This window comes from Peromyscus leucopus, chromosome 8b, assembly GCF_004664715.2.
Source record: "Peromyscus leucopus breed LL Stock chromosome 8b, UCI_PerLeu_2.1, whole genome shotgun sequence".
NCBI classification, from domain to species: Eukaryota; Metazoa; Chordata; class Mammalia; order Rodentia; family Cricetidae; genus Peromyscus; species Peromyscus leucopus.
In genome coordinates this window covers 43,305,519-43,330,305 of record NC_051086.1, presented here as the reverse complement: position 1 = coordinate 43,330,305, position 24,787 = coordinate 43,305,519, and the positions used below count along the sequence as shown (strand labels likewise).

The 24,787-nt window shown below is 45.5% G+C and overlaps 1 protein-coding gene across 1 annotated transcript; it reads right to left on the bottom strand.

Annotated features, from left to right (window-relative positions):
• Positions 1 to 838: 838 nt before the first annotated feature.
• Alkbh5 (alkB homolog 5, RNA demethylase) lies at positions 839 to 24,403 on the bottom strand. The gene is made up of 4 exons (XM_028856483.2): positions 23,341 to 24,403; positions 12,756 to 12,836; positions 3,455 to 3,610; positions 839 to 2,558 (listed from the first exon to the last, which is right to left on the bottom strand). The coding sequence occupies exons 1-4, from the start codon at positions 24,111 to 24,113 to the stop codon at positions 2,381 to 2,383; spliced, it is 1,188 nt and encodes a 395-aa protein (XP_028712316.1). The 5' UTR covers positions 24,114 to 24,403; the 3' UTR covers positions 839 to 2,380.
• Positions 24,404 to 24,787: the final 384 nt, after the last annotated feature.

The following is a 24,787-nucleotide window of genomic DNA, read 5'->3' as shown; positions in this document are numbered from 1 at the left end:
AAATTCAGGGAATCAGGTGTGGGACTCTGACTTCAGGGAGATGGGGGCACTCACTATCCCAGTAGAGACTTAAACCTAGGCGATCACTGGATCAAGTCTCTTCTACCTACCCCTTGTTCTTCAGTCCCCAATCATGGAGTGGGACCACCACTCCTGCAACATCATGGTTGGGATGACACTTGGTGCTTTCCTCTCAGTTCCATTATCATCCCAGTCCACTGCACAGATTGTACAGAGGCCCTGGCCCTTCTTGACTTAGCACTGTCCTTCAAATTGTACTGGCCAGTCATTCTATGGGCAATGAAATGGCTTGACCAAGATTCCAGTGACAATTTGACCAAACTGGCTGAGATCACTGGAGCAGAGCTGGGTGAACAGAAATGGTTAGCAACACCCTGGGATCCATATCATTAAAGATCCCAACAGTCCACTGAGGGCCAGCCTCATCCTATCCTATCCTATCCACTTTGTCTACCAAGGTTCTAGCCAGGGAGCTCAAGAACCTGGCTATTGAGTACAAAAACTGCCATGTCCACTACCAGAGCTCCCCTCTCCCCGCCCCAGCTCCATTTGTGGTATTTGCACTGGCCTGCAGACTCTCTACTGGGCCAGGGAGAGGGTGTAGTTTCTAGAATTCAACAACGTGTGTCCCTGGTCACTATGGTTTATGAAGGCCATCCTCCTTGAAGGGGAAAGGGCAGTGGGCAAGGACAAGTCCACCTTTAGCCATCAATCAAGAGGGCCAGTGTCAGTGGCCACTGTCTTCAGAGCACTGGTAGGTAATAAATTTGGGACAAACCAAGGTCAGGCTTTCTCTTATCACAGCATCAGACAATTGTTTCAAAATATATTAGATTTGTTTTTTATTGTAGAGCACACACATATTAGGGCAAAGTGCTGCACACACAACTACAAATCATTTTTTTGGGAAAAGAGCAGTAAAAAAACAAACAAAACAAAACAAAAACACCCCAAAACCACAGAAGACCTGCAACTGCTTTAGTTACGCAGTCTCAACTTGAGGGCTGGCTCCACATTGGCAAAGGATTTCTGACCTCAAAGAGGGATTTCCTGATGGCTGGCTGCTCCCCACATCTCTAAAGCCACTGAGGCCTGAGGCCAGGCCTCTGTGCACCTCTGGAGTGGTGGTGGCATCGTTGTTCAGAAGGCCTGTTTTTGGCAGGCCCAGTTTTTGTCTGGCTGCCAAAGACATTCCTAATGAACCTGGATCAGCAAAGCCCCACAGCTTTCCAGGATCTAAGCAGGCAGAAACTGTCAAAGACTTTAACTTTCCATTATTTTTACAAGTTCCTTCCCCAGCACCCATGTCCCTGAGGCAGAGAAAATACCAACCCAATATGCAGGTCTGACTTCTGGCCTTGGATGTAAGCTATAGATGGACAAGAGAGGATGGAAACACCTTCTTAGATAGATGATATGCGGGGGGAGGGGGAGAACCAAGATGGCCAACTAAGGAAAAAAGAAGAAAGCCAAGAGGACTAATGGGAGGGGAAACACCTCAGAACAAAAGAAACAAAGCCCTACCACACACCCCAAGTTCCCATAACCCAAATGCTAGACTGGAAGCCAACCAGTTCCTCTAGCTAGAAACAATTCCTACAAATAACCCACTGCAGCAAGTCTAACTGTTCCATACAACCACACACACATGCCTAAAAGGAGCAACCCAGTAAATGGGCATGCTCTTGGCAAGAGGTCAGGACCACTGTGCTAGTCTCTTGACCACCCAAAATTGGTGGGCAGAGCAAGCTAGAGGGCATGCAGGAAGCCTGGGGACTCAGAAACGGGGCAGCAGGGGCTGGCACTGTTTAAGCCCCACACCCAGCCAACCTTAACAGTGGGGAACAGGGTATCTGCATGAGCTTCCAGAGCCTGAACAGCAGGTGAAATGTAGGGGCAGCAGGCCCAATGCAGGACCTGTATGGCTCCAAGAGACCTCATCCAAGCATGAGCATCAGTGGAAAAAAGGGCTGGCAAAAGAATCGCCTTGTTTAAAACACTGCAAAGATTTACATTTAAAGCCCAAACGAAAATTCCTTAACCAAAACACTTTGTGTGTTTAAATAAACCTAGTCTGACACATTTCCACTTGAAGACAACTGTCCCCACTGTCTCGACTGGCTACTCTGGTAAGTGTTCCCCTACAGAAGCTAACAGCCTTTTCTTTCCATCAAGGAGGAAAGCCAAGAACATAAGAACCCAGGTCTTACGCCAATTCTGTTCTTTAGCCTTAATAGGCAACCAAGCAAGGAAAACATATATAGGACCAAAATAACAAACAACAGAGGAAAACACGCAAACAAACAAAAGATGGGGCAGCTACAGCAGGGTCAGCCAGAGTCCAGGCGGGCACAGGGCCTCAGTGTCTCCGCATCTTCACCTTGCGGGTGGGGCTGCCTGCTGCCTCGGGGCAGTCTTCCGAGGACTCATAGGACTTGCGCCAATAGTTCTCAGAGCTAAAGCTACCCCTCCGCCGGTGTGTGGGCAGAAGCACAGACCGCCGGTTTTCTTCTTTGTCCATCTCCAGGATCCGGGGTCTGCAAACAATGGGGACAGGCTGTTACCTGAGAGCCAGCAGTGGTCTAGTCTTGCCACCACTGTAAGGGACTCAGAACCGCCCCCCCCAGACTGGGTTACTCTTCTCAGCAGATCTCAATCCAGATGCACTAACAGTGGTGGGGCCTGCCTACTAAGCAACAGTGGCCAGTCCTTGTCTTAGACGTCTCTTAGTCACCTTGTACAGTATGCTTAGTTCCGCCTTTGGTGCTCAGTACCCTGTCAGGTCTGCTGGGCTGGGCTTTTCTTATGTCAGGTTCAAACCCCTACAGGTCCTGCCATACACCTCTTCTGTTCCTCTCAACCTTGCAACCCCCACCCCCACCCCCCGTCTCTGAAACCACTCTGCTCTTTTCTGTCTCAGCGCTTCAGCTCTTACACACTTGTTTCTTTCCTAGAATGCCCTCCCCTTTCCACACAGCTTTCTCATCCCTCTGATGTCATTACTCACAGATCCACCTCTGCCTCCCAACTGCTGGGATGAAAGGCCTGTGCCACCATGGCCCAGTCCCTTCTAGTGTCATTTTAAATATTACCCTCCCAGAAACCCTCTCCAAGAGATCCCTGGTTCACTTCTAAGTGTCAAGATGCTCTCTTAACACCTAAGTATAAACCTATAAATATGTGTGCCCAGATGGGACTGAGCAAGACAAGTCATGGGACATTTCTCAGAATTTCTGCTGAATCCCTCTTCTAAGGGGTATTATGCACTGGCCAGGCTTTCTTTTTTGGGGGGTGGGTGGGTATGTGTGTTCCGTCAATGCCACTTTCCCAAATGATAAGGCTTTGAAGGAATGGACAACCCCAGGCTCCTAACCAGCCTTCTTTAGGCTGCCCATCAGCTGCACTGCTGGCCTCTGTTGAGGGTTCTAAGTACCTGTGGGCAGCATCAGGGTCTGCCTTGCGGTGGGACCTTTTGGGTTTCAGCGCAGGGTCTCTGCTGTTTCCTGACAGGCGATCTGAAGCATAGTTGGGTGGCAATGTGGAGCTGCTCAGGGATTTTGTTTCCAAACGCGGTGCATCTAATCTTGTCCTGCAAAGGAAACACACACAGGGTCTCAAAAGGGCCTCTGGTAATAAGCCACATCAGGACAAATCTATCTCCAGTGAAGACTGGATGGGCTTGCAAACCAACAGTCTGTGTACTGTGCCTTGATCTCTTTGTGATTCAACTAGAGATTGGTCTAGTGACTTCCAGAGAATGTCTTTTTCACTTTCAGGCCTAGAAGTGGAGAATGGGAGTAACTTCTGTTTGGACACCTCCAACGTGTGCTATTCATGCAGACAGACCCCAGCGCACTCTCAGCCACAGAAGACAGCATTTCTTTCTTTCTTTTTTTTTTTTTTTTAAAGATTTATTTATTATGTATACAGTGTTCTGTCTGCATGTATACCTGTAGACCAGAAGAGGGCACCAGATCTCATTACAGATGGCTGTGAGCCACCATGTGGTTGCTGGGAATTGAACTAAGGACCTCTGGAAGAGCAAGCAGTGCTCTTAACCACTCAGTCATCTCTCCAGCGACCAGAAGCATTTCTTAACCCAGTCAGACTTGCAGTTTCTCTAGGAGCATCTACCCAACCTGCCAGTGGATTGTGGGTACACCCCAATAGATGTCTTCATCCCTGCCAGCAATACAAACACAGGAAAGGTTTTGCCCCATACAGAAGAGCTGGGGAAAAGCAGAACCACCTTACTTTTTCATAGACACAGGGTTATGAAGGCTAAGTGGCAGAGCCAGGGAATGGAGAAAAGCCTAGCCTACTCCACACCCCTGTCACATCTAATTAGCAGTGGCCCTTTGGAGAATTCTAAACAAGCAGAAACCAAAAGGGCTCCTTTTTATTTGTAACAATACATAACAATATATAAAACATAAATATTATTATATATTATATGTAAGATCATATATTATATAAAATACATAAATGTTTATTTTTAAATTATGTATATGTACATGTGTTGTGGGAGTATGTGCAGGTGTCCATGGAGGCCAGAGAAGTTGGATCCTATCAAGGTGTCTAAGGGAGAGGCAGTGTTTGCTGTCATAGAGCAGAGCTGCCCAGGGGTAGCACAATCTTGGGAAAGAAGGAACTAGCCCACTTTAACTATGCTCCAGAGGTGGCAAGGGTCTCTGTGGGGGCAACAGCTTAGGCATGGTCAAAGCTAGGGAAACCATGATCTAGCCACTCACACTCTCCTGAGGAATGGAGCAGAGCGCACCCACCACAACCACCCTGTTCATCCATAAGCTAACTAGGGTGGGGTCTCCTGCAGACCTCTGGCTCCAATGGTAAAATAAGCCACTGAACTCAGGCTCCTACAACCTGTCATGTGAACCCCATATCCCATTGCTCTCAGTGGGTTTCCTATAGCCATCCGGGTTTGTATCAATCTCCACCTCATTTCTAGTCTATTCCAGCATAATGGATGCCTCAGAGGTTGGTTCTCTCTTTTTGTGGTGCCATGAATGCAACTAGGGCCTCAGACATACTAAGCAAGCCTCTAGCATGGAGCTACACCCCTAGCCCAAAGAGCACTTCTCTGGCCAAACTACCTCAGACCAAGACCCTTTTGTTCTTGGATGAGGCCCAATCATTTTGAGCATCTCATGCATGTTTCTATAAAGACTTTCTTGACTTGCCCCTCCCTGGTGAGCATTCAGTGGCTAACTTCCCCAAAGGACATACAGATAGAGATCACTCAGGAGTGACCTGAGAGGTCAGATTGATGTCAGATATGGCCACTGGACATGGAAAATTGGTACTTCCAGATTACAGACAGTGGAAAACAGAAGGGATATCATTAGGAACAGTCCTGAAGAAGCTTGCTGCATGAGGGCTGGGGGATCCACAGGCTCACAATGAGGCTTGGAGATACATTGGTGGCTTTACAAACAACTGTCACTTTCATGAGAACGTTATTAAAAGGGTTCAAATGCAGATTTTGCTGTATTTGTGGTAGCTGTAGGGGTTGAAAATTTCCTGACTTCCCAGAATGATAAGTAGCATCACTGAGGACAGCACCTGGAATTATCTTGTGACTTTGCTCTCATAAAAATAAGATTTCCTCCCTCTGGCATCCTTAGCTGTATGTTTGTCCTTGAAAGAATATTAGTATGATTTAATAAAGTAAGGAAAAACTTCCTGGCCTTCCAGCCACTGGATATTCCATTTCTGTCTAGCCAGTTGTTTCAAGCTCAGAAGTCAGATGTACCAAGTCTTCCCTGATTCTCCCACTAACGCGGATGTAATGAATTTTGATTTTCTTTATGGTGGGTCCTCAGGGAGAAATATTCTGTGCTTTTCTATCAGTGTGTCCTCTGCTTTGTGCTGTAATGGCATGCAAAAACAAAACTATGGGTATCCAATGGCACCTATCTTGGATGCCTAAATAAAATAAAAATGTGATAACAAGCCAGAAATTCCTGCTCAAAAACCAGCCCAAGCAATTCACTTTTTTTTTCCTCTTCAAGACTGGGTTTCTCTGTGTGGTTTTGGTGCCTGTCCTGGATCTCGCTCTGTAGACCAGGCTGACCCCAAACTCAAGAGATCCGCCTGGCTCTGCCTCCTGAGTGCTGGGATCAAAGGCATGTGCCACCACTGGGCACAACTCCCTTTCTGCCTGAGCCCCCTTCCAGAGTCACATCTCCTGCTCGTAGTGTTAAAATGTGGCAGCAAACCAGGTCTTCTAGGGGGAGGAACACTAGGGTGCACACCGGGAAGTCATGCAGACACTAGAACTCCCATTCACTACCACTGTGTCCATGAACTAACCACCTCACTCCTGAAGCTGGTTAGCCTCTTGGTCATCTAACCAGTACTTTAACCCTTCAACCACTCTCCAAAGAGGCTGGGTCCCGTTTTCCTCAAAGATCACCAATGACTATAATATACAGAGACATTGTTGATACAAGTACTTTGAAGGACATGCTACGACTTTATCACACTGTCAGGTAATTTGTCCCACACATCCCCCATTTTTACAATTTTCTCTTTTTTGTTTTTTTGAGACGGGTCTCTCTAATGTAGATCTGTCATAGAATTTGCTATGTAGACCAGGCTGGGCCTCAATCTTACAGAGATCTGCCTGTCTCTGCCTCCTAGCCTACAATTTTCTTTACTTTTTTCTATGTATTTATTTTTTTGGTGTTTGAGACAAGGTTTCTCTGTGTAGCCTTGGCTGTCCTGGAATTCAGTCTGCAAACTAGGCTGGTCTCGAACTCAAGAGATCTACCTGCCTCTGCCTCCCAAGTGCTGGGATTAAAGGTGTGTGCCACGGGGCTGGAGAGATGGTTCAGAGGTTAAGAGCACTGACTGTTCTTCCAGAGGTCCTGAGTTCAATTCTCAGCACCCACATGGTGGCTCACAACCATCTGTAATGAGATCTGATGCCCTCTTCTGGCCTTCAGTCATACATGCTGTATACATAATAAATAAATAAATAAATAAATAAAAATAAATAAATAAATAAATCTTTAAAAAAAAAAAAAAAAGGTGTGTGCCACCACCAACCAGTTAAGAATTTTATTTTAGACCAGGTGGTGGTGGTACACGTCTTCCCAGCACTCATGAGGAAGAGGCAGATGGATCTCTGAGTTCCAGGACAGCTAGGGCTACACAGAGAAACCTTGTCTTGAAAAACAAAAAAAATTTATTTTTATTACCTGTATGAATATTTTGCCTGCATATAAGGATGTGCCTAAACAATCCAGAAGATGGTGTCAGATCCCCTAGAACTGGAATTTCAGATAGATGTGAGCCACTATCTGAGTGCTAAGAACAGAAAGATGCCAGTTCCTCTGGAAGAACAGCCAGTGCTCTTAATTGCTGAGCTGTCTCTCACAACATCCCCCACCGCAAAGATTTATTTTTAATTTTTAAAATTTTTATCTAGATGTGGTGGCATGCACATTTAATACTAGAAATTTAGAGGCAGAAGTGGGAGGGTCTCTACAACTTGGGAGGCCAGCCTAGTCAGCTAGGACTACACAGTAAGACTCTGTCTCAAAACAAGTGTGTGTGTGTGTGTGTGTGTGTGTGTGTGTGTGTGTGTGTGTATGTGTGTGCGCGCATACGTACATGTACGTGTGTGCCTGCATACAGAAGAACATGGGGGCCATAAGAATGTGTTGGAACCACTGAAGTGAGATACAGGCAGTTATGAGCTACTCAGTATGTAAGGATCTAGGAATTGAATTCAGTTCCTCTGGAAAGTGCTCTTGATCACTGAGCTTGTTTTGTAACTCGAGCATACACCTCAGTGACACATGGGCAAGTAGGTGGGTGAAGGCAGGACCTAGAGTGTTCCACTCTGCAAACCACCAACAAGCCAGGAGGCCTGGGTTCAAGATCTCACTCAACCATGTACTGTGACTACAAACATAAGTTGGTCTGTAGTTTGAGGATTTTACTCTGAAACAAACTCAAAAGGTTACTTCAAAGCAGCCACATTTTGTTCAACCAGCAAGCACATGGCAGCTATCCATGAACTTCTCCATGAGATCCTTGAGAAAGATCTTGGCAGCTCTTACTGATGTGAGCTGGTGTCAGAGCTACCAGAGTTTATACAATCTATTTGAACTTTAGGCAAGACTGACTCTAACCCATGACACTAAAAGGAACAGGGCAGATTTAACATTCATACTCTACTCACTAGAACTTGGTCTCACCAAAACACATCACAAGGTTACCTCTGATCTTTGGGTAGTATCTGGATGTCCAAGTCAGGGTGATGCTCAGTTCATCCTTTTACAAGACAAGTCTCAACAGATTTTCTGAAACTACTTGTTGGCAGTTCAAATTATTCTTCACTTATCATATCAACTAATGTCTCATTTGGCCTGGGTAGCAAGCTAGGCACTGGACATCCCTCTACTATCCCTGAATATGAATTTGGAAGTTCACAATGGTCATGTACATAGGCTGTGACAACTTAAAGAGGCATGATAAAGCGCTATAGGTACTCGAGGTGTCCTGAATGTCAAAATGGTCAGCACCAGGGCCTTGAGGGATAGCTAGGTTGACCAGTGTGTACATGTAGGAAATTTTAGAGTGGTGATGTGGACCAAAACATGAATATGTTAGAAAGAAAGGCGTTTCCAACAAAAGCCATCCTGTCACACAACCAGGTCATAAGTTCATCAACTGGGGCCATAGGTACTTTAGGGGTAGAGCACGACAAAGGGAAGGACCTCAAGAGACTAGGCTGGATAGTTAGAATTTCATTCTGCCAGGCAAGAGAGACATCTAAGCTAGGCGTGGTGGCACACAGCTATAATCCCAGCACTGGTGAGGCAGAGGCAGGTGGATCTCTGTGAGTTATAGGCCAGCCTGGTACATAGAGTAAGTTCCAGACAGTCAGGGCTGTTACAACATTCTATACAATATCCAGCCAATTAAGTCTGAGAAACTGTTATAGCCAAGAGGAGTAAAGTGACATGACAACTAGATGTACAAAGGATGCACCTTGGATGAGAACAGACTCATGAAAAAAATTAAGTAAACCTAAGTGTGATGGAAATCTCAATTGTCATCTTATTGAGGTATAGAATCACCTGGGAGATGCGCCTTTGGGCATGGAAGCTTATAGAGGATTATCTTGATTGAGTTGGGAAGACCTGCCCATTGTGGCACCATTCCCTTGGCTGAGATACTGGACTGTATAAAAAAGACAAAAGTGAGCTGAACACAATCATTCATTGCTCTCTGCTTGCTTACTCTGTATGAAATGTGACTAGCGACCTAAATCTACCTCTAAGACTCCCTATCATGAAGGTCCATATCCTAGAACTATGAGCCAAAATACATTCTTTCTCTTTTTAAGTTCTTTTGTCACAGAAACAAGAAAACTAATAAAGATACTAGGTAAATCTAAAACCATGGATGATGCATGGATCTCAAAGCCCCAGGCATGCTAACAAAGTGCTTTATCATTAGACTACATTTTTCAGCCACAACTGATTCCCTTTCTTTTGTTTGTTTTTAGAGAAAGGGTCTTGCTGTAATGCCAGGCTGGTTTCCAATTCCTAGGCTCAAGTGACTTGCCTCAGATTTCCAAAAAGCTGAGACTGCAGGCATATGCCATGTCTAGTATATCTGGAATATAGACAATACTTGTATATCTGTCTATCTCTCTGAACTGGGGATTTAACCCAGGGGCTGGATTGCCAGGTGAATACTACCTCTGAACTACATCCTAAGTCCATCTTTTTTTTTTTTTTTTTTTTTTTTTTTTTTTTTTTTTTTAAAAAGTCCAGCATTCTTACTTTTTAGTTTGAGACAAGGTCTCCCAAACCTGCCTTAGCTGGCCCTCTCTGTAGTCTATGCAGATCCTACACTTAAAAATCTTCCTGCTTCAGCATTGGTCTCTTAACTGTAACAAATATATTTCACTAAATTTAAGATACCAACAATAAAGGAAAATACAGGTTACATGGGAACTCTAACGGTCTCACAATGTTCTACAAATCAAAAACTATCAAAAAACCAAAGCATATAAAGCCAACTGTTTTTCTTTGTTCCCGAGACAGGGTTTCTCTCTGCAGTCTTGACTGTTCTGGAACTCACTCTGTAGACCAGGCTAGCCTCGAATTTACAGAGATCCTGCCTCTGCCTCCCAAGTGCTGGGATTAAAGGCATGCACCACCACCATCCGACTGCTAATTGTTTTTCTAGCTCTACATGTGGCAGTGATTTTTAAACATTGGTGGTGGATAAGTACATGAAAATATAATTCAACAGTTGAAAGTATAATCCAGTGTGAAGCTACACAGCTTCTGTTCCAAATGCCTATTCTAACTATATAGAAGTTTACTGTCTTGCATAGTCTTTGGGCCTGGTTGAAGGCCAGAAGAGAGTGTTGGATCCCCGGGACTGGAATTACAGATGGTTTGCTGGGAATCCAAACCTGGTCTTCTGGAAGAGTAGTCAAGTGTCCTAACCAATGAGCCAACTCTCTAGTCTTTTTGATACAGGGTCTCTACATGTAGTCCTGGAGCTATGTAAACCAGGCTAGCTTTGAACTCACAGAGATCCACCTGCCTCTGCACCACCACCACTTGACTTACCTGTAACATTTTTTTAAATAATGAAATTAAAAAACTTAAGGTTTAAAGACTTCACTTAAGCTGGGCGGTGGTGGCGCATGCCTTTAATCCCAGCACTCGGGAGGCAGAGCCAGGCAGATCTCTGTGAGTTCGAGGGTAGCCTGGGCTACCAAGTGAGCTCCAGGAAAGGCGCAAAGCTACACAGAGAAACCCTGTCTCGAAAAATCAAAAAAAAAAAAAAAAAAAAAAAAAAAAAAGACTTCACTTAAATTTTAAAGGGGGAAAAAGAACAAACAATATCTACCTCACCAAACACAACCCGAGTCTGCACACTAGATGAGCTTTGCTCACTTTTACACGCCAGAAATAGAGGTTGGTGGATCTTGAGAGTTTGAGACCAGTCTGGTCTACTGGAGATGCAATTCTAGAAGATCTTATTAAATAAGAAACACAGAGCCAAACGCAGAGTTAAAAGCCAAGAGATTGAGCAGTAGCCAAGAGCTAAGACCTCCTTATCTTACCACTCGCTGCCGTCCTTCCTCTGAGAAAGACCTTCTTCCTGTGTCCTGTCTTTTTATTGCCTTTCTGTTCTGCCTTCTCATTGGCTGTAAACCCAACCACATGACCTCCTCATCACTGCCTGTCTATACAGACCTCCAGGTCTCTATGGTTCGTACTGAGATTAAAGGTTTGGGTCACCACTTGGCTGTGTCCTTGAACACACAGAGGTTCTGCCTGCCATGTGATCGGATTAAGGGCGAGTGCCACCACCATCGGACTTCTGCTAAACAGCTTGCTCTTAGCTCTGATATCCAGGCAACTTTATTAACATACAAATAAAATCACATTTCAGCACAAATAAAATATCACTGCTGGGCGGTGGTGGTGCACGCCTTTAATCCCAGCACTTAGGAGGCAGAGCCAGGCGGATCTCTGTGAGTTCGAGGCCAGTCTGGTCTACAAAGTGAGTTCCAGGAAAGGCGCAAAGCTACACAGAGAAACCCTGTCTCAAAAAACCAAAAAAAAAAAATAAATAAAATAAAATATTACCATAGTCTACATAGTGAATTCCAGGCCAGTCAGGGCAACAATGTAAGAATCATTTAAAACAAAAACAAAAACCCAAACCAAACAAACAAAAAAACTACCAAAACCAAAAGAAAGTACAAGCCTCATGTGGCCAGGCTGGCCTTGAACTCCTCTCCTACCACCACTTCCTAAGTGTCAACATTTCAGGAGTGCCTCACTATGCTCGACTAACCTTCCGTTTCTCTTTTTTCTTCCTTCCCTTCCTCCCTCCTTTCTCTTTTATTCTATGACAGGCCTGCCTCACAGCCCCAGTCCTCTCACCTTAGTCCCCCAGATGCTGGACTAGAGGCATTAGTGAGCCACCATGCTCAGGTAGGAGAGGGCAGGCTATTAGTGTTAGTCTAGAGGGGGACAAGCCACAGCGACAAGCCAGCTGCATACTGCAGCCTACCTTCCTACTCTTCTCACCTCACCCCTAGCTCCTTCTAGAAGTGAAAGCCTAGGCATCTTTAAAGTAGGCTGCTGAGGCACAGTCTAAAAATAATCCCCAAAAGCACATGTGACAAGTCAGAACAGGCCTGAGTGCGTGCATGCGTGCTTGTGCGTGTATGAAACAGAGAGAGCAGTGGAGGGTTTAGGAAAGTCCTCCCAAATCTTGTTTCAAGTCTGTGCCCAAAGGACTAGGGATAACTCAGGATTAAGAGCTTGCACTATTCTTGCAGAGATCCTGAGTTTGGTTCTTAGCATCCATGTCTGGTGGCTCACAACTACTAGGAACTCTAGCTCCAGGGAACCTGACTCCCTCTTCTGGACTCCACAGACACCTACACACATGTGCACACAGCCACACACTGATACACACATACATATAACTAAAAATAAATCCTTAAAGGAAGGAAAAAAAGTGTGCTAATAAATATCAGGAGTACTTCTTTGCTCACTCAAGTCCCTAAACAGTCTAAGGATATAAAATAAGAGAATTTGTGTCTTTCCGCTCCCCTAGATTACATAGTGGCATGCAAGAAGTAGAGAGGTAAATTCTAAGAGGATTCAGACAGGCTTGTAGTTAAGGCAGAGGAGGCCAGACATGAAGGTACTTACTTCCTGAGAATGATGACCGCTCGGCGTTCTTTAATGTCCTGAGGCCGTATGCAGTGAGTGATTTCATCAGCAGCATACCCACTAGAAAGACAGAACAAGTCACCAGTAAGAGAGTAGACAGATAACCAATGCATGGGGGACAGGAATAGGACAAAGTCTCATGGCTGCCCTCTGCCTACTACCTGAGAAATTCAAGAATCTACATGGAAGGGAAATATGTTTAAGCCTAAGAAGTGTCTGCCTAGAAACCATTAAAGGAAAAATATGGCACAGAAGATTCACTGGTCACTTAAGACAGTCTGGAGCAAGACTCTCCGAGCACAGACTAGAATCCTTTTTGTTTGCAGCTCTTCAGGCTAGGGTGTAGTTCAGAGGTAAAGCATTTGCCTGACAAATAATGAGATTCTGGGTTCGATCCCTAGCACTAGAACAAATATAAAACAAAGAAACTCTGGAGGCAATTGGAGTGTAGGTGAAAGTCTTCGGTGAAAAGACAAAAACCTGCCCCCAGTCATAAATACAGAGGAAGTCGAGGTAGCCACTGACAGTACAGAAATATAGAGATCACTAAGTCCCCAACATAGAACTTCATTACCTGGAAAAAAACTTTCAAAAGCCTCCTCTGGGGAGATCAAAAAAAATTTTTTTTCAAGACAGAGTTCCTCTGTGTAGTTTTGGTGCCTGTCCTGGATCTCGATCTGTAGACCAGGCTGGCCTCTAACTCACAGAGATCTGCTTGGCTCTGCCTCCCGAGTGCTGGGATTAAAGGCGTGCACCACCACTGCCCAGCCGAGATCCAAAAATTTGAAGACAGCTATGTTGGGGATATTTTATAAATTTCCACCATAATGAAATTTCTACCTAAAAGTTACATGATTTTAAAACTACTTAAAGGCTAACAAATATGGATAGATGACTATTCTCAGCTGGCATCCCTCTGATTTGAAGTTCCAGGAATAACTGATTACTGAGCCCCTCACATGTTCTCAGTGAGCACCCCAAGAGATAAGATACTCCCAGTCCAAGCTACTCCACTGAGCTGCCGAGAGTGACACAGCCAGACACCTGCCCAGCCAGGTACCAGGCCTGATGGAAGAGCTTGCCTTCAAGCTTTCCCATTTAAGATTCCTAACTGGCCCTAGGCCATACACCTTTTGTTTAGTTTTGTTTTTTGAGGCAGGGTTTCTCTGTGTATAGCCCTGGCTGTCCTGGAACTTACTCTGTATAGCAGGCTGGCCTTGAACTCATAGAGATTCACCTGCCAATGCCTCCCTGGTGCTGAGATTAAAGGCCTGCACTACCAGGCCTGTGCACACACCCTTCTCTCATGGCCGCTCATCAGGTCCTTCTCTAGTACAGGTGTAGGGATAACACATGCTTAACTACCTGAAATACAAAAGATCTGGGAATGACTCCTTCAGGGCTAGGCTGTCCTAAGAGCAATGCTGGATTCAAAAGCCAGCAAGAAATACAAAGCCAAACTATTTCAGGGTCAGATGCTGTGGGATGTTCTATATGTCAAATGTGTTGCTCTGATTGGTTAGTAAATAAAACACTGATTGGCCAGTAGCCAGACAAAAAATATAGACGGGACTAACAGAGAAAAAAAATAAAGGAAAGAGAAAAACAGAGGGGGAAACTGCAGCCGCCGCCAGGACAAGGAAGATGTAAGGTACCAGTAAGCCACGAGCCACGTGGCAAGGTAAAGATTTATAAAAATGGGTTAATTTAAGATATAAAAATAGTTAACAAGAAGCCTGAGCCATTAGGCCAGACAGTTTAAATAATATAAACGTCTGTGTGTTTATTTTATAAGTGGGCTAAGGGACTGCCAGCACTTGGTGGGACCTGGAGAGAAAACTCTCAAGCTACAGTCAGACCTTAGAGCAGTGGTTCTCAACCTTCCTAATGCTGCAACCCTCTAATACAGTTCCTCATATTGTAGTGACCCCCACCCATAAAAGTATTTTGTTGCTACTTCATAAGGAAAGCAATTCTGATTTAAAAATCTGTTTTGAAAGTCAAGTTTGGTAGTACACACCCTTAATCCCAGCACTCAGAAGGCAAAGGCAGGTGGATCTCTTAGAGTTCTAGGCTAAACTAGTCTCCACAGCAAGGACTACATAGAGCTAAGACTATATAGAGAACAGCTAGGACTATATAGAGAGGTGCCCTCCCTGACCCACAATTCTGGTTTGAGTCCATGCTGGCAGTAGAATAAGCCTATTTATAAATGCCTTACCTGTTCCTACCCCCACCCCAGCTGCTTCTAGATCAGGGTCCTTTAGTGGTTTGGTGTATGCATGTACTCAAGTGCGTATTATCCTCACAAGAGACTAGGACAAATATCCATAAACCAAATCAAGCTGGAAAATACAAATTAAGAGTTCCAAAAAGTATCAGGATGTAAAAGGGTTTGAGAATTACTATAGCAAAAGAATCTACTGACTTTGAGCACTGACCAAAGAACTCACTCTTCATCCCTATTAATAACTATGGGCCCACAGAGAGAAGTACAACATAACTCAGAGATCTGCTTGCCTCTGCCTCCTAAGTCTGGGATTAAACATGTGTAAAATCACCATGCCCCATCAAGCTATAAGCTTTGTGACCAGAGTTAAGTCACATGCTTGAACAGAAAAACCTTGGTTTCTTCAGTGTTCATTTTGTTATGCTTTATAATTTAGGTACTCATTTTTGTCATTATTAAAGACTCAAGATGTTAAAAGGCAGACAGACACCACTTCTCTTGAGGGCAGAATTTACATGACGGAAATCTAGCAAGGGAGCAGTGAGAGGCCTATCTGAGGGTTGAAAATGATGCTGGATAACTCAGAGTGCCTTGGATCCTCCTACCATTTGCTAAGCATCTGGCACTGCTGAAGGGCCTAGACCTCTTAGCAAGCCTTGAATTCAGCTCCTGCAGAGGAAACACAATTTCAGATTCCCTACAGGGTTTTACGTTCTACACTATCAGGGGCCTCTTGGCCCTATTCCCAGGCTAGGAGCTAGCTTTAGTCTCATTCTTTTTTTTCCCTTTCCATTTCAACTTTTAAGACAAGGCCTCTCACGTAACCCAAGTGGGCCAGTAACTATGTAGTTCAGACTGGCCCCAAACCCACAGCAATCCTCCAACCTCAGCCTCTTGAATGTTGAAATTACAGGTGTGAACCATGTTATTATCACTTTATATTAGTGACTAGAGACTGGGCTACATACTATACACACACAGATCTTAGAAAAAGAGCCGAGTATAATGGCTCATCTCAAAAGGCCTGAATCTGTAGTGCCAGCTACATGCGATGTTCCCTGATGTTAACAAGGATTATGTTTGACTTGGCTATTATATAAGTATGACCAAAGGCCTTGACTTCTCATTTCCAACAAGAAACCACTTCTCTTAATGCAGCTCTGGAACAAATCCAGATTGTTTGTCAAAGTCTGACTGCTTCCATGTTCCCTGCCATCCTCCAAAGGGCTATAAAACAAACAAGCCATACCAGGTTCCTGCCCTAAGCCCAGGCTTCACAACTAGAATGAAGGGAGCACTACACAGAACCTCAGACGTGACCTTGACATACCAACCCTATATTTAAGTCTTATTAACACCAGTATTCTAGAATATCCTGTTATCAGTGATAGCCCACTGATTTTTCCTCTGTGGGAGAGGGAACCCAAAAAGTTCTAACAGAAGTTTTTTTCCTGGCTGAACTTAAGCAGAAATTGCCTAGCCAAGACCACAAGAGTGCCTTTACTGCTAAGAGTGCCTTTACTTGCTACAGGAGACACTGAAAATCTCACTCAGCCAATCTGAAATGTAATATGCCCTGGGTCCTCTTCTACCCTTGATATGAAGGAAAGTTCTATTGCTGCCTACTCCTGTTTTTGCAGGAAAAGTAGAGGAAAAATACCTTATGTTGTCCAGCTGGTCTGTTCTCTGCATGGGCTAAGCCCCCATGCCCAGCAACAATGCTCATTATGCTATCCATAACCACCAAGCGACAGGACTTAGCTCTGTCACTCACTAGTCCTATACCTTAGAATAACGAGGGAGCTGACCTATCTATCTCCTCTTTCCTGGTAAAATTTCCCTAGGCCTCCTGCCCATGTTACCCAACCACATCATCCCATGACTCTACTATATTGGGACTACAGAAATTGTGTTTTCTTTCTAGGACAACACTCTGTTCAAAGGCCTTACTCAACTCTGCACGGTGGACAAGAAAATTAAATATGTGCTAATATTCTACACCAAAAACAGTCTATCACTTTGAAGCCTCTATTTTAAAAGCATCAAAACAGATTGTAACAAGCCTTTCCTTAGAGGACTGTACACAAATTAAATGAGCCTGGAAAACCAGTACTAAGGAAATGTGCAGAACTATGCAGGTTTCTTCTGGAAACAGCCTTAGAGATGGAGTTGCTAGAGCTCATTTCCAAGATGGCCACCATTCCTCAATTGTTCCATGTCCGCCTAGGCCAGGGCAGACCAAAACAAACAAACAAACAAACAAACAAACAAACAAACAAAAACCCAAAACAAAAACACCTGAACTGGACAAGGTCACAGTTTAATGCTAGCCTCCCTTTGATGGGCTACTTTCCTTAGGCAGCCCCCTGAGCTTCATCACTGCTTGGTACCCGGGCAGAACTGTGAACTCAAGTCTCCAGGAGAAGAAATGACTTAATTTTAAAGAAGTTTTGGGGTTTTTAGACACCGATATATCCTAATTCTGCATATACCAAAGTACTGACAACAGTTCATCTCTTGAGATATCTTTAAACTTCATTAACTCAGCCATATAACAGAGATTCAATCTTTTCCGACAACTCTAAAGCACCATTGGCTTCCTTCTTTTTTTTTTTTTTAATTTATTATGTATACAGTGTTCTACTTGCATATATCCCTTCAGGCCAGAAGGGGGCACCAGATCTCATTACAGATGGCTGTGAGCCACGTTATGGTTGCTGGGAATTGAACTCAGGACCTCTGGAAGAACAACTGGTGCTCTTAACCTCTGAGCCATATCTCCAGTCCCCATTGGCTTCCTTCTTAGCACAAGTGAAAAACAAGACCATTAAGTTAATTTGATCATGGCTGGTGTGCACTCACCTCTCAGCACTCACACTCAGGAGGCAGAGGCAGGTCGACCTTTTGAGTTTCTTGGTATATATAGTGAATTCTAGGGGGTCCAGGGCTATAAAGTGAAACCCCGTCTCAAAAAAAGAAAAAAAAATTGCTGATGTGATGCTAAAACTTCAAGTTTTCCTAATCTTTTTGGGTTTTTTTTGGTAGCCAAATGTGTTAAGTAGGTAATAAGTGAAAGCAGAAAATCCCATCTGTTTCTTGGTAGCAAGGTTTACCTTGAAATGGGGCTTTGCTGACCTCAAGTAACATGGGAATAAGTACTATCCTATGAGACAGGGAGGGCTGTATGGCAGTGCTGCATACGAACTGCTCAGTCTAAAACAGCTCGCCAGCCGGTCAGCCCTGAGATTTTCACGGCCTGTTTGCTCTTTGCTTGCTCTGAGTTTCCTTTTTGAGACCATGACTCCCAGCTAGGTGTTTTTCTTTTGCTGCTTTCTGCCTTGTCAGGTCTGGCAACACAAAAGGAAGCCAATTTCAACAACCAACAGCCCTTCCAGGGGGTGTATAGCCACGAAACAGGAAAATTTCAAACAAGGGGCAAGTGAGATGGCTCAGTAGATAAAGGTTCTTTCTGACTACATTAGTTTGAGAGTAGAGACCCACAGGGAGAGAATCAACTCCCACAAGTTGTCCTCTGATGCACCACAAACACATGAGTGTACACACACAGAAGAATGTACATAACAACAACAAAAAAATCCAAACAAGTGGTGCAGTCCAGGACTTTTCCCAACTATTTTAAACCACAAAGCTAAACTTTGCTTTCATTCAGCCAAACAAACTTAACAGGGATGCTTGACTGCTTGATCCCCCAATACTATTAACCAGTAGAGCCAAAGACTAAGCTTGCCAGTACACAATAGATGGCTAGGTGGAACAGTCACTCCAGACCGGGAGCTAAGACCCAGGTCTCCGGAAAGGACCCAAAACAGTGGTTAAAGGAAACAGTTCACAAGCAGTTAGCCTTGAGGTGACTATTCTAACAACTGGAGCCTGTTTTTTTAATCTAAAAAATTATCTTAAAGTAATGTATATATTGCTTTTTTATTTATGCATCTGTGGGGGGTGCACATATGGTGGTATTCTATTTGTACTGAAATGTGATTTTAATTGTATATTAATAAATAAAGTTGCCCCGGGGGTCAGAGCTATTAGAGCCATAGCAAGAGCATGGCGGTGGTGGCACACGCCTTTAATCCCAGTGCTTGGTAGACAGAGCTAGGTAGATTTCTGTGTGTTCAGGGATACAGCCAGCATTGGAGACATACGCCTTTAAGACCTGGAGGGCTGTACTTACAGGCAGTGACGAGGCAGTCACGTGTTTGGGTTTACAATCAATGAGAAGGCAGAACAGAAAGACTATTAAAGACATACACACAGGAAGTAGGTCTCTTTTGGAGAGCTAGGAGCACCGCAGGAGGAAGGGTAAGGTTTTAGCTCTGAGCTCTGACCTCTTGGCTTTCTCTTTTACGTTGGTTCTGTGTTTCTTATTTAATAAGACGGTTGGTTACATCTACATGCACATGCATATAAGAGGTCAGAGGTCAACTTCAGGTGTCATTCCTCAAGCATCATTCACTTTGCTCTTTTTTTTTTTTTGTTTTGAGACAGGGTCTCTCACTGGCTAAGAAGGCTAGGTTGGGTAGCTAGTGAGTCCTGTTCTCCACTTCTCTGGCCCTGGGATTACAAGTATGGGCCATCACATCTGGCTTTAAAGAAGGAAAAAAGGGTGGGAAATTTCTAGGGAATCAAATTTAGGTCCTTATGCTTCTAAGCACTAAAGTTCAGTTTACCAACTGATCTCCAGCTCTGGGGTTTGTTTTAATCTGCCCTATTCACTTTACAGAGCCAGGACAAAGAATGTGGGATGAACTGACATGAGGAAAAGATCTCTGTGAGTTCAAGGCCAGCCCGGGCTACAGAGTGAGTTCCAGGAAAGGCTCGAAGCTACACACAGAAACCCTGTCTCAAAAAAAAAAAAAAAAAAAAAAGAACAGCATAAAAAGGAGACCCCTTTTCAGGTCCAAATTGGGAAAGTTACCAACAGTTAAAAATTTCCAGCTGGGTTTGGAAAGGAATGTAAAACACTTCTACAGGGGTCTGTGAAGTCTTGCTCTAATAAAAATGCAGGTCTTAGCTGGGCGTTGGGGCACGTTAACAGACGGAGCAGAGCAGAGGATCTCTGTGATCGAGAGTGCTAAATGAGCTCAGAAAGCGAAAGCTACACAGAGAAATGTCTGAAAAAAAAAAAAAAAAAAAAAAAAAAAAAAAAAAAAAAATGCAGGTCTAGACACCAGAGTCAAATCTCTGCTACTAATCAAAACACATGATGAACACCAATAAATGTAAAACAATTTTGCCATGGTACCTTTGCCAAATACAGACACTACTGCCACTAACAAGTGAAGGCAGCAATTGTTAGAATCCATCTACATCTACCCTCATCTAAAATTTTCATCTATCTAACCTGCAGCTTTAACACTCTCACCTCTGGAAAGTGAATCCATCAGGAAACAAGGAAAAAGCAAACTTCTTACAGGTTTCCACATAGGATTTGATGAGGGGCATTACTAATAGGCAGGTGCTCATTTAACTATATACCAGGCCAGCAGAGTACCAGCGAGCAGGTTCCTGAAGATTTAAATTAGCAGGTGTGTCCAGACCCTAGTTCTCAACTGGGGATGAGGCTGCCCTGCAACCTCACCTGCTGGGACACCTGTCAATGTCTGAGTTTTGTTTTTGTTTTTGTTTTTTTGAGACAGGGTCTCTCTGTGTAGCTTTGGAGCCTGTCCTGGAACTTCCTCTGTAGACCAGGCTGGCCTCGAACTCAATGAGACCCACCTGCCTCTGTCTCCTGAGTGCTGGGATTAAAGGCATGTGCTACCACTACCCACCGCTCAGATTTTTTATTGTCATAAAAAGTGTTATCAGTGTCTATCAGAAAGGCCAAGAATAGTTGGTTTTTTTTTTTTTTCTTCACTGCATAGACAGCTCACCCAGAAAAAAATTTACAACCTCCAAATATCAACAGTAGTTGAGAAACTACTGTTACCACCAGGCTAACCCTTACCAGAGACTCTGATATGGAATGCCTCACAGCAACCATGTTTACCAATGTCTATGTTCTACTGCTGCGTTTGAAGCTATGCTACCTTGTGATTCCACAACTCTGGCTTAATTTCTAGTCATTCTTTAGTTCCAGCTTCCTTCCTCCTAAGAACTTTCACTATATCTCAGTAAGATGCCCCCTCAACGTGCTTCTTTGATTATCTTTCTGGATTCTGATGACCCACCTAGGCTGAAAGCCTCTACTGAGAATGAACTATGTGAAGAATGGAGCCATTTTTCAAGATCCACCAATTCCCTTGCACCTCTTCCAGCCAGAGCAGGGGCTAAGCAGTTGTACAGACCTTTGAGTGCCTATCCTTTTAGACACCAAATCACATTTAACTAAAAGACTTCAAAAGTTGGCACCATCTATCTGTTATACAGCTAAGAAAGAAAGCCAGCTCTGAGAAGATACCTACAAGATCCCAAAGAAAGCTAGCCATGATGGCTCACTTCTGCAATCCTAGTACTCTGGAAGCAGAGGCAGTAGCAGTGCTGAGCTGGGGACAGCCTAGGCTACAGAGTGAGACTTTGCCTCAAACATAAATAAATAAAACCCCAAAGCAAGCTGGATTCAAAGCCTGGGGCAGCACTTTTCAGGACATGACTGTGCCTCCCACACTAACTCTGGAGCCAAGTCTGAATCCAGGAAGGGTTGGAAAGGACTGGGAAAGCTTTAGGACTTTACTACTGCAAAGAAAAGACAGTTTTCCTGCTGATGCAATCTTGTTAATCACTAACAGACCTGCACATTAAGAATTTGTGAGTTCTGCTTTTAAATCCAGGAGTGTGCTGTAGGGGGAGTCTCAAAGTGCCTGAGAACTCCCCATTAAGCAGCCAGTCTGCCAGACCTCAAAACAACCTTAAAGGTGTATGACCATGAGGGAAAATATCTCACTAAATGACCAAATGGCCTCTATGTGAAATCCTTTCAGCACCAAGAAACTTCAACATGGCAGACCCCAAAATCTTCCTTACACAGCAAGCTGCCTGGAAATCCTTTCTTTTGGAAGGTAGGTGGATCTTTTTGAGACAATGTCAAACTTACAAAGCAATCCTCTTGCCTCAGCCTCATGAGTGCTGAGCGTATAGGCATGCACTACCAGGTACAGCTGGAAATCCCTTTTAAAAATTTTTGTCAAGGCATCCATCTGGAAGCACATCTGAAACACTTGAAACAGTTGTAGTCTAGGCCTCATTTTGGGGATTAATAAAGTACATTAACTAAGCTTACCTTTTTTAGGCTGGAAGAAGACAGCCTCCGAATAAAATTTCACTTCATATAAATCCCATCAGTGTTCCAGCAGATGATTTACCCTGCTGGCCAGGGCACTGAGCTAATTCTTAGCAGGTTCTGGGGCCCCAACTGGCCAAGAGCCTAAGATGTGGTCACCAAATCACAAGGCCAAACACCAGGTCAACAGACCAGCTGTATTTTGTTTTACTGGATCCCAGTAACAGCTACGGCATTTCTACAAAGTGCCTAGGCCTGAAACCAAGAGAATTTTAAGAGCATGCTGTACTTTATTTCTGGCTAAACCACCAAATTGTTCAACTCAAGGAAGTCATTCTTCGGAGAAATCTGTACCAAAAACAAAAACAAAACAAAACAAAACAAAAAACCCCAAAACCCCAAGGGCTCTGCCTGCATTTTCTGTTAAGGAATCCACCATACTCTGTGAAACCACAAACAACGAAGCAGAAGAAATTTTAGACAGACAACAGAACAGGGAAAACTTTTAGATAGTTAAGCACAGGTTTTTTTTCTTTTTAAGATATGGAAATGAAGTCCACAACCGAAAGTGATTTGCTTAAAACCACATGGAAAACATGAAGCCTTGAGTTCTTCTATTTCTAGGCCCCACAAAAACCGGCCAGTGTACATCTGTAATCCCAGCACTCGGGAGGTAGAGGCAGGAGGATCAGACATTCAAGATCATCCTTCTCTGTGTAGAAGGTTGAAGGCTAAACTGGACTGAGACCCCCTTCAGTCTTCAAAAACAAAAAGCAAAACAAGCACTACACACTTGGAAAACCGAGTCCTATGCTAGCCTTCAGAAAATGCTTAGCTTCTCAGAATGAGGCTTTTATAGATGAATTCTCAGAGAACTATTATGACCACTCCAAACCTGCCTGCAGGTACAGAATTCCATATTGGTCTTATCCCGCTACGAGTTTCAGACACAAGATTCCTATAGTCTGCAGGAAAAAGGAGGAGTCAGAACCATAAAAAGAACCGGCTCCCATCAGCTGTGGCTTCCGGGACCCGGCTGGATAGGTTTAGGCGGCAGGGTGCAGGGCCAGCCCCTCCTCCCAGGTGTGCGTTACCTGAGCACAGTCACGCTCCCCCTGCGCACCGGCAGAGAAAGCACAGGTTCCGACACCCGGATGGGCTTGAACTGGAACTTGCAGCCGAAGCAAAGTGCCGAGTCGCTAAAGAAAGACACAGACACGATCGGGCGCTCGAAGATGTGGATGGGGTCCACGTGGGATACGATGCAGCCGCCAGGCTGGTAGTCGTTGATGACTGCGCTGTTGACGAAGCCCTCGGGGATGACGCGGTGCTCCACCAGCTTCTGGATCACCAGCTGATGCACCCATTCGGGGATCTCATCGACGTCGCCCGGCGGGTAGAGGCGCTCCTGGCCTGGCCCGCGCTTTTGCAGCTGGGCGCCGTACGTGTAGCCCTCGCCGAAGAAGTACTTGTTGCGCAAGGGGGCCCGGTCCACGGTGTGCTCGTTGTAAAGCCCCTTCTCGGCGCGGGACACCACCTCGTCGATGCGGGCCTCGATCTTGGAGCACTCATCCTGGCTGAAGAGACGTATCTGCCGGATTCCGCTCTTCACCTTGCGCGCCTCCTCCTCCTTCTGCAATTGCTGCTCCTCGTAGTCGCTGCGTTCTGGGTCCGAGTCCTCCTGGTACTTCCGTTTGGTGGTCCCGGACACCGGGTAAGGCTCTGCTGCGGCCGCGGCAGCCGCGGCGGCGGCCACGGCAGCGGCTGCCGCGGCGGCGGCTTCCCGGCTGCCAGCCTTGTAGTTGTCCCGGGACGTCATGGACTTGAGCTTCTCACGCAGGTCCGTGTAGCCGCTGGCGGCCGCCATGGCCCCCCGCAACTCAACTCTAGGATCCTCCGGGGCGGCCCGGCATGGCTCTGGAGGGACGCACCCGGGGGCCCGAGCGGGAAGCGGGGGTCCTCAGTGCCGGGCCGCCATGCGTGGCCCAATGAACCAGCGGGGGTGGGGTGGGGGCGTACAAGGGCCAGGAGCGGGTCAAGCCTCAGCAGCGGCAGGTCATGCAGCACAAGCGACAGCGAGGCTTCTTCCTCCTCCACCTTCTCCACGTCCCGAGAAGCAAGGGCGCCGGCAGCGCCTCATGCCGTGGAGGGGTTCGGCGAAGACCCGGCCAGACTCGGGGGTCAGACCCTCAGACGCCCGGCCCGGCCCGCACTTTAAAGCTCTCCTCACGACGTCACCGCCTGCCCGCCCGACCTCCGACAGCGCCGCTCCTTAGCGGGCTTCTCGACGCGCAGGCGCAGTGCTGGCGGCCACGAGACGCCCCCCCCACCCGCGCGCACTCCGAGCATGCGCGTGCGTGCGGGCCCCCGTCGGCCAAAAAAAAAAAAAAGGGGCCGGCGCCTGCGCACACGAGGCCCGCTCGTCGGCCGCCGCCCCTCCCCCCACCCTCCGAAGACTTGGAGAGAACCGCTCTCAAACAACCATTTTTGCCTTCACGCCACGCCGCCTCCGGGACCCAAGGACTCCACCCGCCGGGCTGT